Source organism: Syngnathus scovelli, chromosome 1 (assembly GCF_024217435.2).
Source record: "Syngnathus scovelli strain Florida chromosome 1, RoL_Ssco_1.2, whole genome shotgun sequence".
Taxonomy (NCBI): Eukaryota; Metazoa; Chordata; class Actinopteri; order Syngnathiformes; family Syngnathidae; genus Syngnathus; species Syngnathus scovelli.
In genome coordinates this window covers 21,838,715-21,851,010 of record NC_090847.1, presented here as the reverse complement: position 1 = coordinate 21,851,010, position 12,296 = coordinate 21,838,715, and the positions used below count along the sequence as shown (strand labels likewise).

Genomic DNA, 12,296 nt, shown 5'->3' with positions numbered 1-12,296 from the left:
CAGAATTACTCATTACAAGGAAGGATATAAAACGGTTAGACTGGTGGTTGGTAGGGAACGGGCTCGTACTAGAGTTGCAGTTTTTGCCTTCAGCATTAACTCTTGGCATTATTATTTGCACACTTTTGTATTACTGCACTGTTGGACACTTTATAATTCTTAGTAGCTCACTTTACTTTGTACATTTGTCTCCATATATCCATACATTTTCTGCTTACTAAGTTGTATAATTTTAGAAAATACAGATCTGTATTTTAGCTTTTGTCCAATTAAAAGCAATTTCCTTGTAAATATTATGACAAATTTTTTTCTTGGAAAAAAAAAACAATTTTATTCTTTAAATTCGTTTTGGTTTTTCTTTGAAAAATCTTGTGAATTTTTACTAACATTTCAACTTGAAAAAACATGCATATTTGTGAATCCTATTTCATATTTCAGTTATGTTTAACTGGCATTAAGATTATGAGGGGATCCTTGGAAATGTTTATGGATTTCAAAAGAGTGTCTAAATGTTTACCTGCTGCTGTGGAGGCGGGGATGTGGGTGACATAAGGGTGGTGATGGAAGCGCGGTGGGTTGTCGTTGATGTCGGCCACTGTCACGGACACGGTGGCTGAGCTGGACAGGCCTTGCGGCAGCCCTCCATCTGTCGCCATCACTAGCAGCTGGTAATTGGCTCGCTCCTCTCGGTCCAGCAGAGAGCTGGTGATAATCTGTCCGGTTGCCGGGTTGATGGAGAACTGTCCGTGGCCTCCAGTTAAACTGTAGCTGTTTGGGGAGAAAAGGAGGAATTTGAGGAGGAATTTACATTGAACAAAAACTAAGGAATGAAAGCAGAATGAAAATGATGTCCAGGATATAAAATTTGAAATTATTAAATACTTCTCACATAATTCTCACACAATCCTCTACATTATAAAAGATGTCTCCCAAAATAAATTTTCAAATTAACAAACATGCTCTGAGGTCTGTGAGGTATTTTATTGTTTTATAGAAACTGGTGGTTTTGACTAAATAAATACATACATTAATGAACCCATGAAAAAATAATTAATAAAAACACTAAATTACACAGCAAAATGATTTCTGAATTAATTTAATGTCTTGAATAAATACATTAGACAAGTTTATTTACATATTTTGATAAATTATTAAATTAAGAATTGATTCATGTAAATACAAATCATTAAAAAACTTAAAACACACCTACAAATTAAAACAAATAAATAAATAGATAAAGTAAATGAACACATAGTTGAATAAAATTTAATTTGAATATCTTCCCATATATATTACCTGTTTATTTACCTCTATATTACCTTTTTCTAAAAAAAAAAAATAATTTATTTAAATGTTTTAATGTAAATGGAAACATTTTTGCTCGATTAATGAATTCTGTTCCATTCAAAGTAATTAAGATGTATTAAATCTGTTTCACACAATAAGCGATGAGTATGTGCGTGTGCAAGAGTGTATCCACATACGTTTGAGTCTATTTGATCCTGCCAAAGTACGGTCTATAGAGGTCACTGAAGTACAATAACATACAGTAGATATATATATTTTAAAAAAAATCAAATTATTAAATTGTAATTGTTCTATTTCAGCATCAGTTTTTTAAAATCATATTAGCAAACTGATTTCATTTGACATTCAATTTGCTTTATTGATATTTTTGCTTTGCCTCATCCCTTAACTGCAGCAAGTAAAACTCGCTTCCCTCTATTTAATATGCACTCTTGGCCTTTAATAAAATACAATATAAACATCGAAACCCATAAAAGAACCATTAAAGTATAACGTATGACTCAATAGGACAAGGTAAAACCACATGCATCTTATTTTCATACAAACTCATCAACAAGTCAAGGCTGCAAATTGTTCTGTCTCAAACCCAGACCGGACCCAGACACAAATATAAACCGGTGTATAAACGTACATGACGTCGCATACTCTGAAATGTTTCTTCTGAAAGCAACCCCCACCCTTCTGCCCAAAAACTTTACAAGAAAGTAGGAAGGCAACACGGAAGCTCAGCGGTCCTTTAAAAGTCCCTAACCTTAACTCCATCTTAATGGACTGTGAGAATCCCATCTAATAACTGACTGGTCTCTATTAAAGGCCCCTGGAACCCCCTGATGGGTACACCTCGTACTGTCATAGACAATTAACATCCTCATTACAATGTTTTGGGAAACAGGAGCACACTGTGGTACCCCCCAGCGCGTACCCAATATGATTCGCCGAGAGAAAGGAAGGGACAGACTTGAGTCAACGTCCGGCTTGAGAGTCAGGGGGGGCAACAATCCCTTTATGAGGGCAAAGATTTAATGTAGAAAAACAAAATCCGTAAGAAGGATTCGGGGGTGACTAAAACTGGCGTTGGCATTTTAGACGAATGAAACTTGGGCTTTTGATTTGGCGAGCAACCAGTCCAGTGATAATATCTCACAGCATATTAATGTAGTTGAGAATCCATAGTTTCGAAGATGTACCTTATGACACCATTGAGGCCCGTATCTGCGTCAGAACTGTTCACCAGCAACACGTCGGTTCCAGTGGGGGCATCTTCCGTGATGGTAGTGTGGAAGGTAGACGCGGAGAAAATTGGTACGTTGTCATTGACGTCGTCCACCAGAACAGTCACTGTCCCCGTTCCGCTCAGCAAAGGAGAACCTGAGAATGCAGGAAGCAAAAGCCATTAGTTTTGGACTAGCACAAAAAAAATCTTCAAACTTGAAATCAGATCGTTCAGATGTCTTTCACAGGGTCTCTTATGTGAGGGTGCATTGCACGGACCGTCATCTGTGGAATTTGAGTCGGGAGAAAGACTATTTTAGGTGAAAAAAAACAATGTGGGTGACGAAAGCCGTGCCCGTCGGGTCCTGAGAGAACGAATTTTAAATGAAAAACAGATGAAAATCAACTTTTAAAAAAACAGTAACAACTTTGGGATTCCGACGTCTGCATTGCTTGAACTTTCCAATCCTCCCTGAAATGGAACACTTGGTAAATCTGTTTCAAACTACTTTGTAAGGAGCAACAGTAGGACACTCCACCCAGTCTCCCTCGTTTTTTGACATTTCTGCATGATAGTCATTTTGATGTTACTTTGAAATTGTGTGTACCAGTAGCAGTTTGCGTCTGAGTTACTGTCCACGGGTACTTTTTATGACAAAAAAGTAAATTAGAATTTCAGTATGCTCAGTATATTACTATTACCTGACAACTGGCAGTGAGATACCAGAAAATGGATCATAAAACTAAGCAAACTATCAATGGTTAGATTAGACTAAGAGTTCAAACGCAACACAAAGGCTAAAAAGCCAATTAAAGTAATCAAACGCAACATTATTGGGCATTACTGGGCTTTGCTTTACTCAAAACATCCCTACACTGCTGGGCTTGATTTAATAAACAGATATTCATCCTTAAATCTACCTGGCTTTCCTGCTCAGAACATGAGTGGTAATTAGAATATACCAAGCTGAGTTCCAGCGGGGAAAATACGAGGTAACGGTAAACATTTTGATCCGCTTCCCCAAAAAGGCCCTGAAACCAGAGGAAACATCTTTTATTGACTTGTTACCAAGAAATGAGTCATATTCCTCGCTGTTCCACTTTAGGATCTCCGTTTCCTACTAAATATGGACAATGTTGACTTTTAGGTGATGGCTTGTTGCCACCTTTACAAATATTTAGAAAAATACGGAAACGCGTGTAATTCCAAAATTATTGCCCGTTTATACAGGGAAGTTTGCTGACAAATGAGGTTAAAAAAAATGTTTGGTATGGTCAATCTGCTTGTCTTGTGACTTACATTCAGTTTTTCATGTGGTTGCCTGGCAACGGATTAGGGCTGATCCTCTTTAATTGATCCCAGTGTCTGTATCACTTTAGTGCTGATACTGGCAGCCAAAGTGTGTTTGGCAGTCAGGCTGTTGTTGATCAAAGATGAGCTGCTTAGTGCTCACAAGAGCTCAGAGGCTAACAGGACAACGGCAATCTCCAAAAAAAGACGATTTCTTGCTTATCTCAATTTATGGGGTGCAATATGTCACTATACACTGTACAGCAACAAGTTGTATGGCCCAGACTTGGATCAGCTCATCTAGAAAATGCATGGATGAATATCAAATCCACAAGCCTCCAAATAACTTCGATAGCATTGTTTCCCTATATAGATCGGAAACACACACAAACACACGCTCAATGCTTTCGACTCCCCCGGGCGCAGGATGTGATGTCACAACCTGTTTACCGTCTGGGGAGAACACAGCCAACCTACTTCACCAAGCACTTGCGCCACCTTTGACCTGCAAATGCCTCGTCCACTGCAAGCACGGGGACGTCGCTGAGGCTAATCCTCCGTAAGCGCAGCGTACACTCGCCCCCACCGAAAAACGCACTCACACACTCCCCTAGCGGCCCTGACCCCGTGCCGACCCCGACGTTGTCGACAGGCGCGAGGATCAGACGGGAAGCGTTTCTCACATCTCTCTCGGCCGTATCGCTTCTCTTTGCTCGGCCAAAGCCTCGAGACGTGCCGTCTTAGCCCTTCGGAGCCCTCCAATATCACATAACCCCCGGCAGCTGTCTCCGCCGGGCGTGCTCGCCAACGTACGAATAGTTCACATCGATCCTGTTACATGGCGTGGGCCGACAGAATTAGCCGTCTCTGAACCGGATATCTTGGCACGTATGCGAACGCGTGTTAATGGACGTTATGATTGTTTTGCTCAAGGTGAGACGATCTAAACATGCTTGATAAATCAACATCAACATCAACACGGCAGCCGCAGTATATGATCCAATTTCGATTCTTCAATTACTCCCTATGATCAAGCGTGTTGCAGTTAATGGGTGGGCAGACATTGACGCCCACATTTGAGTTTTAAAAACAGATGGACCACATCATTGTTAGATTAGGTTAATAAAATTTGTAAATGTATCTAATCATCCATTTTCTGTATTGCTTATTGCCAGAAGGTTGTGAGTGAGCTCGAGTCTATCCCAGCTGACTTTGGTTGAGAGATGGGGTTAATCACAGGGCACACAAAGACAAACAGCCCTTGACATATGAAACTAACATGCATGTTTTTTGGAGTGTGAGATGCAACATGCAATAAATATGAGGTGCTATGTTGTATGATATAATATTTCTACCCATCAACATTTAACATGATCAATTCAGCCTTTTTTTCCTGAATAAAATCTGTGAATGAAAACTATTTTTCAATTATCTGATTCAACATTGACAGATTCATTTGTTGCAAATAAAATATTAACATATTTGTATTTTATTATATCATTTTTTTTCATAGACGGTTAGATCAATCAACTAGAATCCAACCATTCATAGCCACTCATGAATATGTGGATTAAATAAATTAGATCTCATCTTCTTAATTGAAGATAAAGATTAGGGGATGAATCTTGGCTTGTCACACCGATTATGAGGAAGACAAATATCAACGCGCTAAGTCGGATAGGTCATGTTTTTGTTTCCCAGTTTGAGGAGTCCCAAATGCGAAAAAATATTAGGTTCAAAGTCACTGTTCTGCTAGATGTTTTTTCTTACAAAAATTTTAATTCTCTCTGCTTTTTGGTCAGAAACCGTCAGAACCTGTCAAGTCCTGCTCATTACTAAATGGAAAAAAATAGAATTAAACGCTCAATCTTTCTTTTGTTGGTTTGAGTGCATGTCATAAATTAAGGCAACAACTCTAGAGGGCAATGCTGTGTGTACTATAATAACAAACAAAGAATGGTAGTTTGTGGCACGTGAGCCATACTTTGCCGATCCTTATTCTAATAATTGAAACAATCCTGGGATGATTTTGAAAACTGCAATCACGTCACATCCACTCTTTCTGTCCTTGATCATTAAGACTGCAGTCCAGGCAGGTGCCAGCTCGGCGGCCCGAGTCCGGCATCGAGCAAATGACATCATATTTTTTTGTCACGGAAAGAGAGCTGTTGGAAATTTCACTGCAGGAATGCCAGCTGTCTCGGTGGTTACAAAACTATTTTTCCGTCTGCAATTCCCACCACCCCAAGCCCTTTGTTCTTCTTATTTGTGCAGTAGTTGTGTTATCGACACTTTAATGTGGCGTCAGTTCTGTCGCCAAGCCAAATCACATTCTCAAGCAAGGCAACTGGATTCCAAACACAAAGCTGGTGATATTGTCATTTTTATCACCAATTACATTGATTTGAATCATCTGTTTGAAAGAACGCAATGACTGACTTCTTTGGGGTTAACACTTTGTTTTAGGCACAAGACAGACAAATAAAGGTTGAAGGAAGAAGCATGGTTCGGGTTAAAACAGTTCTTTTTGTTGCGGTCTTGAAATTACACTCTTGACTCGCTGTTTGAAAATGAAAAATTGTGGTTGCAAGCGCCTGACAACAAACAGAAGAGTTTGGATTCATGTCTGGAAACAGATCCAACGTTTGCTCATGTTGCAAATTCCTCTTTTTTTTTTTTAATTTAAATGCTTCCCTCCTCCCCTAATTTCTTGGACACTCACTAACTACTGACATCATCATCAGCGTATCAAATGACCTCTGAATTGAATCCTTGTTTAAAAGAATGTCAGATAAAACATCATAGGATTATATGCAATATGCCCAGAAATGCGTGACAAACTCAAATGTTTGCATTCCCATCATTGTTCCACTAATTTGTAGATTGCCCATTAGACAAGTGATAAATACATTAACACAATGTTGGTCCAAAAAAGATAATCTTATTTCAGTGGGGTTAGTCTGGCAGTCATCGCACAAAACAAACCACCATTATTTGACGCTCCTTTTTTTTTTCCATCAGTCAGCCTAAATTTGAATGGAAGACAATTGGATTTCCACTTGTTGCAGACATATTTTTTAATTCAAACATTTAACTCAGGTCTTATTTTAATAAAAGGTCTACATTAACCATCAGTTGCTTCCGATTCCAACAGATTTCCTTGAGTAGGTCTACCAACAGTACTGTAACTCAGTTCTAAATGCACCCAGTACAAAAATTGAAAGAAGTGTTTTGGTCATTTGGTCACCAAAAATATTTTTGAATTTAAAATTAAACACATTTTTTGCCGTCCATTCAGACACATTTCCAGTCAATTTTCAAACCTTGTGGATGAAATCCATGCACATATATATGTATATTATTCAACTTCAGGGGCAAACATGTCCAAACTCAGGCGTCTGCTTGATATTTCAAAATAATCCAGAACCAATTTGGCTGTTTCTTTAACTTCATGTGGTCTGTTAATTGCTGAACCATATCGGAGCACCTTCATATGGAGAAACCCGGAGCAACTCCAAACACTCGGTGTCTAAAATAACAAGCTTTCAGGGCTACGAGACTAAACGAGACCATGTGACCATCTGTTGCTTCCTTTTCCACTCTAAAGACCCCCCCCCCCCACACACACACACACACACACACACACACACACTCTTGTGTAAGCCTCTCAGCTCAAAAAGCATTGTCTTGTATAAACATATGGCAGGCTCTAAGCACCTTATTAGTTTATTAGTGTCCATTGCCACTGGACAAATCACATTAATCACCAAGAAGGTGCCATGGCCATACTTTGTGATCAGGAGGGGGTATAAATACATGTGTTAATGGTGATTAAGTGAACTGTTTTCCTATACTGTAGCTGCTGTTACAGAGCATGCTGATATATGACATTGATTCAGAAGAAATGGAGGTTCCCACCTCCTGGGAAAGACTGTGAGTTGCCCTGAGTTGGCCAGCCTAAGCTGTGTTAAGACTGAAGTTTGGGTGTCTCTCCTGGCACAGGAGATAATCCGTGCCTTCAATATGTGTCCGAGTGATGTTTTGAGGGGAAAAAAGTTAAGCCGAGATGCACACAGAAAAACTGAGATGTTCAAACAACCGCATTCATTAAATGGGGAACAGGCTGATAGATGTGTGTGTAAATTTTGAGATGGCCCATCTTTGGATTGAAGTTTAAGGCTAAACGTTTAATTACGTTTTATGGACTGCGGCTCGATTGTGCTCTTAAGGGCTGGTGTAAATAAATGACTCGGTAGAAGAAAATTGGCCGCGGACAAGGCAAAATTGACATTTTTCTGCCTCTGAGAACCTGTTGCCTTGCGACAAAGCTTCTTTTAATGTGACCCTGTCCACAGCAACCCCCGGTGAATGGCCTCAGCTGGGTTCAGGCTGAGAGGTGTCCCCAGTGCCAAACACCACAAACGAAGTAAGCGCGTGCTTTCTCACAAGCTCAGCAACAAAGAAAAAAATAGGTATGACAGACGATACTTCTCAACAATCCGAAATTAGACCTCTAATTTGATTATTGATTATAATAATGATTAATTGTCATTTAGTGGTTTGGATACTGACAAGGAAAGGGTATCAAAATCCAAAGATTTTAAGACTTGCGGTAAAGCTCAATAAAACGATTATACTCTTATGTTCTTACGACAAAGACAACGTTATTTGCAGGGTGGTAGACTCTCAAGAAATTCCCCTTTTAGCATTTTAATGTACAGTGGCACCACAAGATCGCATACGCTGGTGCCAAACGGCTCAAAATATCCATTACCATACGAATAAACATTTCTTGTAACTTTTGGATTACTATCAAAAGTCATTCATTCGTGGATAAGAGTAAGTACTAGCTGGGACAAAATTAGCATAGCAAAAACGTGAGGTGCTGGCCGGCAGAGAAAACATCGTAAAAGATGCACCTAGCCAAGGCTGATGCACACAAACCAACTCTTAAACCTTTTATTTTGTACACTGCCCAAAGCTATTTCCATAAAACCAACATACCGAAGAGCAACCACAGAGAATATCTGTTTAGAAAAGACTTGCAAACATGCCTATGAGCACTGGTTAGTTTGTGCTATTGTAACTGTTAGCAAGAGAGAGTAATTGTGACAGACATTAAATGATATGAAAACAAATGAAATAAAATAAAAATAGGTTCCATGACCCCGCTAACGAGTGCTTTGTGAAATCTCTAATTAGACATTATTGATTATAATCAGGGCATTAATGTAGCCTATTCAATTAGCCTAATAATGAGCAACGAGACAATTAACACCTTTGAACTCATTGCTAGCTAATGAGTTCTGCTTAGTTTTGTTTTCTTATTCCTATTTATCAAAATAAAAATTGAAAAAAGTCTTGAAAATTCACACTGTTTCTTTTCAACACATCTTCCTTCACCCGAGAAAGATGCCCAAATATTTCAGCCACCACTGAAAAAAAAGCAATACGTATATATACAAAGACTGAGAATATAAAAACATGGGCTTTCTGTGTGACCAGATCCACCATAATTGGCATGGGTTTAAAGATTTACTCTAGCTTCTCTTTAATAAATGTGCCCGAATGCGGTCAGGGCATGTCAGCCCTGAGGACATTCTCACCACCACACACAGTTTCTGGCAAAAACCCTCTCAAGGAGCCCAAAACATCATTTAACTCCTTTCCATAGGTTATTATGGTTTTTACTTAGCCCTTGTAGTCCATTTATGCTGTAATGTTTTGTTGCAGCAGGATTCAGGTATATCATTAATTTTCCGGTATTTTTGCATTTTGCTTGCAGATGATAGCAGATCTTGGCAATAAAATGAAGTCGTTTACTCAGGAATGCTCCAAAAAGCTTTTCCCATAAACAAAGGCAGTGAAATGTTCCACTTGTGATGTCTCTACAATCCAGTGGTTCTCAAACTGAGGTCCAGCGAACTCCAGGGGTCCGCGTGTTATAGCTGCGGGACTCCGCAAAATGAATTGCAGTAAATTATTACGTGTATCACTTGAAAAGGGTCCCAGGGACCCAAAAAGATTGGAAACCCCTGATTAGAGGACTGTTTTTCCAGAGGCCACCATTTATTTGCTTCTTGATGACATGTTTGGTTCTTGTAGAGAGAGCCTAAAAAATGGCTGCATCAGTGGTATAGGTAGATGTTGCAGCAACTGTGTGTGATTCCACATCGCAACATGGTATCCCATAATCAGAAAAAACCATGGTGAGAGAAGTGTGTGTCAAGTGTTACAATTTCACACACCTGCCAAATACCGTTACGGACAGGCGGCGGCTGGGTTTTCATGCAATTGCACCTCTGATACCACCTTGAAAGTTGTAATATTCCTGTGACGTAGAACTGGAGGGTGCCTTCACTGAGGGCCGAGACCTGGCCCTGTGAGAATGAATTTAAAATCTGATTGGGTGAAGAAAATTCCTATTACAAATATAGTTGAAGTCACATTGGCCAGCATTATCGCTCCTGAAGGGTTAGGGTATCAGATTGACATGGCAACACACATTCGCTGTAATCATAAGGCAGAAAGTTTCTGTGATGACCTCAGGTGATGTGGAGAAAATGCAGGAACATACTGAAAGAGATTCTATATAGCAACTCTGGCCTGAAGCTTCTGATCGTAGTTTCGGCTCTGATATTTGTCTAGCAGGCTTGTTTGTCTTTTCGCGGCATGTCTCTGGGCGAAGATCTGGCACCATGGGGGAAGATAAAGGCAGCCTTTGAAATGTCAAATGTGGTCAGGAACGAGCCGCGCAAGACTGCAGACGCAGAGACGCACGTCTGCAGCATCCACCTTTTCAGGCTGTCGTGCCAAATCGTGCCTGGGAGAAACATTCGCCTCCGCCGACTCGGGGCCCAGGCCTCAAAAATGTGAGAAAAACACTGCTGGATAATTTAGACTGGGCTCTTGATTATGGGTTTTTTTGATATTTTGATATTCTAACCCAAATCCTTTCTCTCTCTCTGTTGCTCTTGCTGCCTCTCACCAACATTGTACTGAAAATGTCTTGTCAAAATATTTTGGAAGCGCTGTCAAGTGCTCTAAATATGGACTCCATGTGAACAGTGCAAAAAAGGCCATCCAGCACTAAATTAGTATGTTCACTCGCCGGGCAGCTCTGTCCATGTGGCACAAACTTCTAAACACAATTTTCAAGCGAGCAAACCCCTAAATATAACATGAAGAAACCATCGGGGCGCAGACTGTGTAATAAGAAAAAAATCGATAGAAACGTGTAGAAACAATATTAATTATGGATCGACCAGAGGTGGCCATGTCCTGCCTGTTTTCCAGTACTTCCCACTACAACACACGATTCAATAAATCAAATTATCAACAAACTCTGGAGAGGCTTGATAATAACCCTGATCATTTGAATCGGGTGTGTGAAGTAGGGAAACATTTAAAACAGGCAAGACAGCGGCTCTCCAGGAACCTGACTTGCCTGAGATCGACAAATATATAATACGGCCCTCATGACAGTCATGACAGCTTGGCATGGGAAGACCCACCATTTTAATGCGCAAAAGCAAGATTAAGTCAAAGCCAAAAGAGTTGGCATTCAGAAATTTTTATGAGTGACACAAGTTTGGTGAAATAGTCAACATTGGCGCGGGAAATATTTGTGTTAGGTGGTGACGTGTCGGCTGTGAAAGTCTTTAAAGTTTTCATGATGGCAACAGTTGGACCGTGGAACACGTTTTTTTTTTCCATTTCTCTCTTTGACTGATATCTTCTATTCATGTGCCGTCACCATTTTGGAGCATCAAATGGAGAAATTCAATGTGATAAAACGGTTGCATAAACTGAAAGACATAATTAAAAACAGCCATTTCAAAGAGTAAAAACAACATACCATCTTTTGTTCTTTTAAATTTATGGCGTCATAGTAAGGTCACGCAAATTTAGACCCCAGCAACTGTCAATCAACAGCCATAGCAAAGACTTTGATCAAAAGCCAAACACTCAACCTCCATTCCTTCATTCTACACTTCAGGGACCATTCAATGCAAATCGCCTCTGCATCGTCCAAAATGCAGCACATGTCTAGGAATGATACAGAACCACTCATAGATCATGACAACTTTGCCCGAGTGGCTTTCGGGTAGGGGGGGCCCAGACGTATACTTAGCCGGGACACCATGTGATTTGGCTGCAACAAGGCAACGCATATATTCATTTAACTGCACATTAACTGACCTCCGAGCAATAACAAGTTAAGCTTTTATCTGACTAAAACAAGCCCTACCGCTGTATCCAAATAAACCCGAGATGCTATTCAGTCAAAGCCGCTCAATGGATTTCTAGGGACCAGATCGTAAAAAACACCCGCTAGTTTGCAAGCTAAAAACTCTCCAATGTTTAGTTTATCAGACCACACAAAACGAGCGCTGCACACACCATGAAATCAAAATATTTGTTGACTGCACACAAGTTTATTATATTCTATCTTGGTTGATCTGGAAGCATCTTACTAAATTCC

General features: G+C 39.9%; 1 protein-coding gene across 1 annotated transcript in view; it reads right to left on the bottom strand.

Moving 5' to 3' along the window:
• fat4 (FAT atypical cadherin 4) overlaps window positions 1-12,296 on the bottom strand; it is a 79,408-nt gene that overhangs the window by 17,457 nt on the left and 49,655 nt on the right. The window contains exons 7-8 of the mRNA XM_049750061.2: window positions 2,496-2,676; window positions 518-768 (exon numbers count right to left, since the gene is read on the bottom strand). Coding sequence (XP_049606018.1) covers window positions 518-768; window positions 2,496-2,676 — 432 coding nt within the window. The remainder of the gene's footprint in view (window positions 1-517; window positions 769-2,495; window positions 2,677-12,296) is intronic.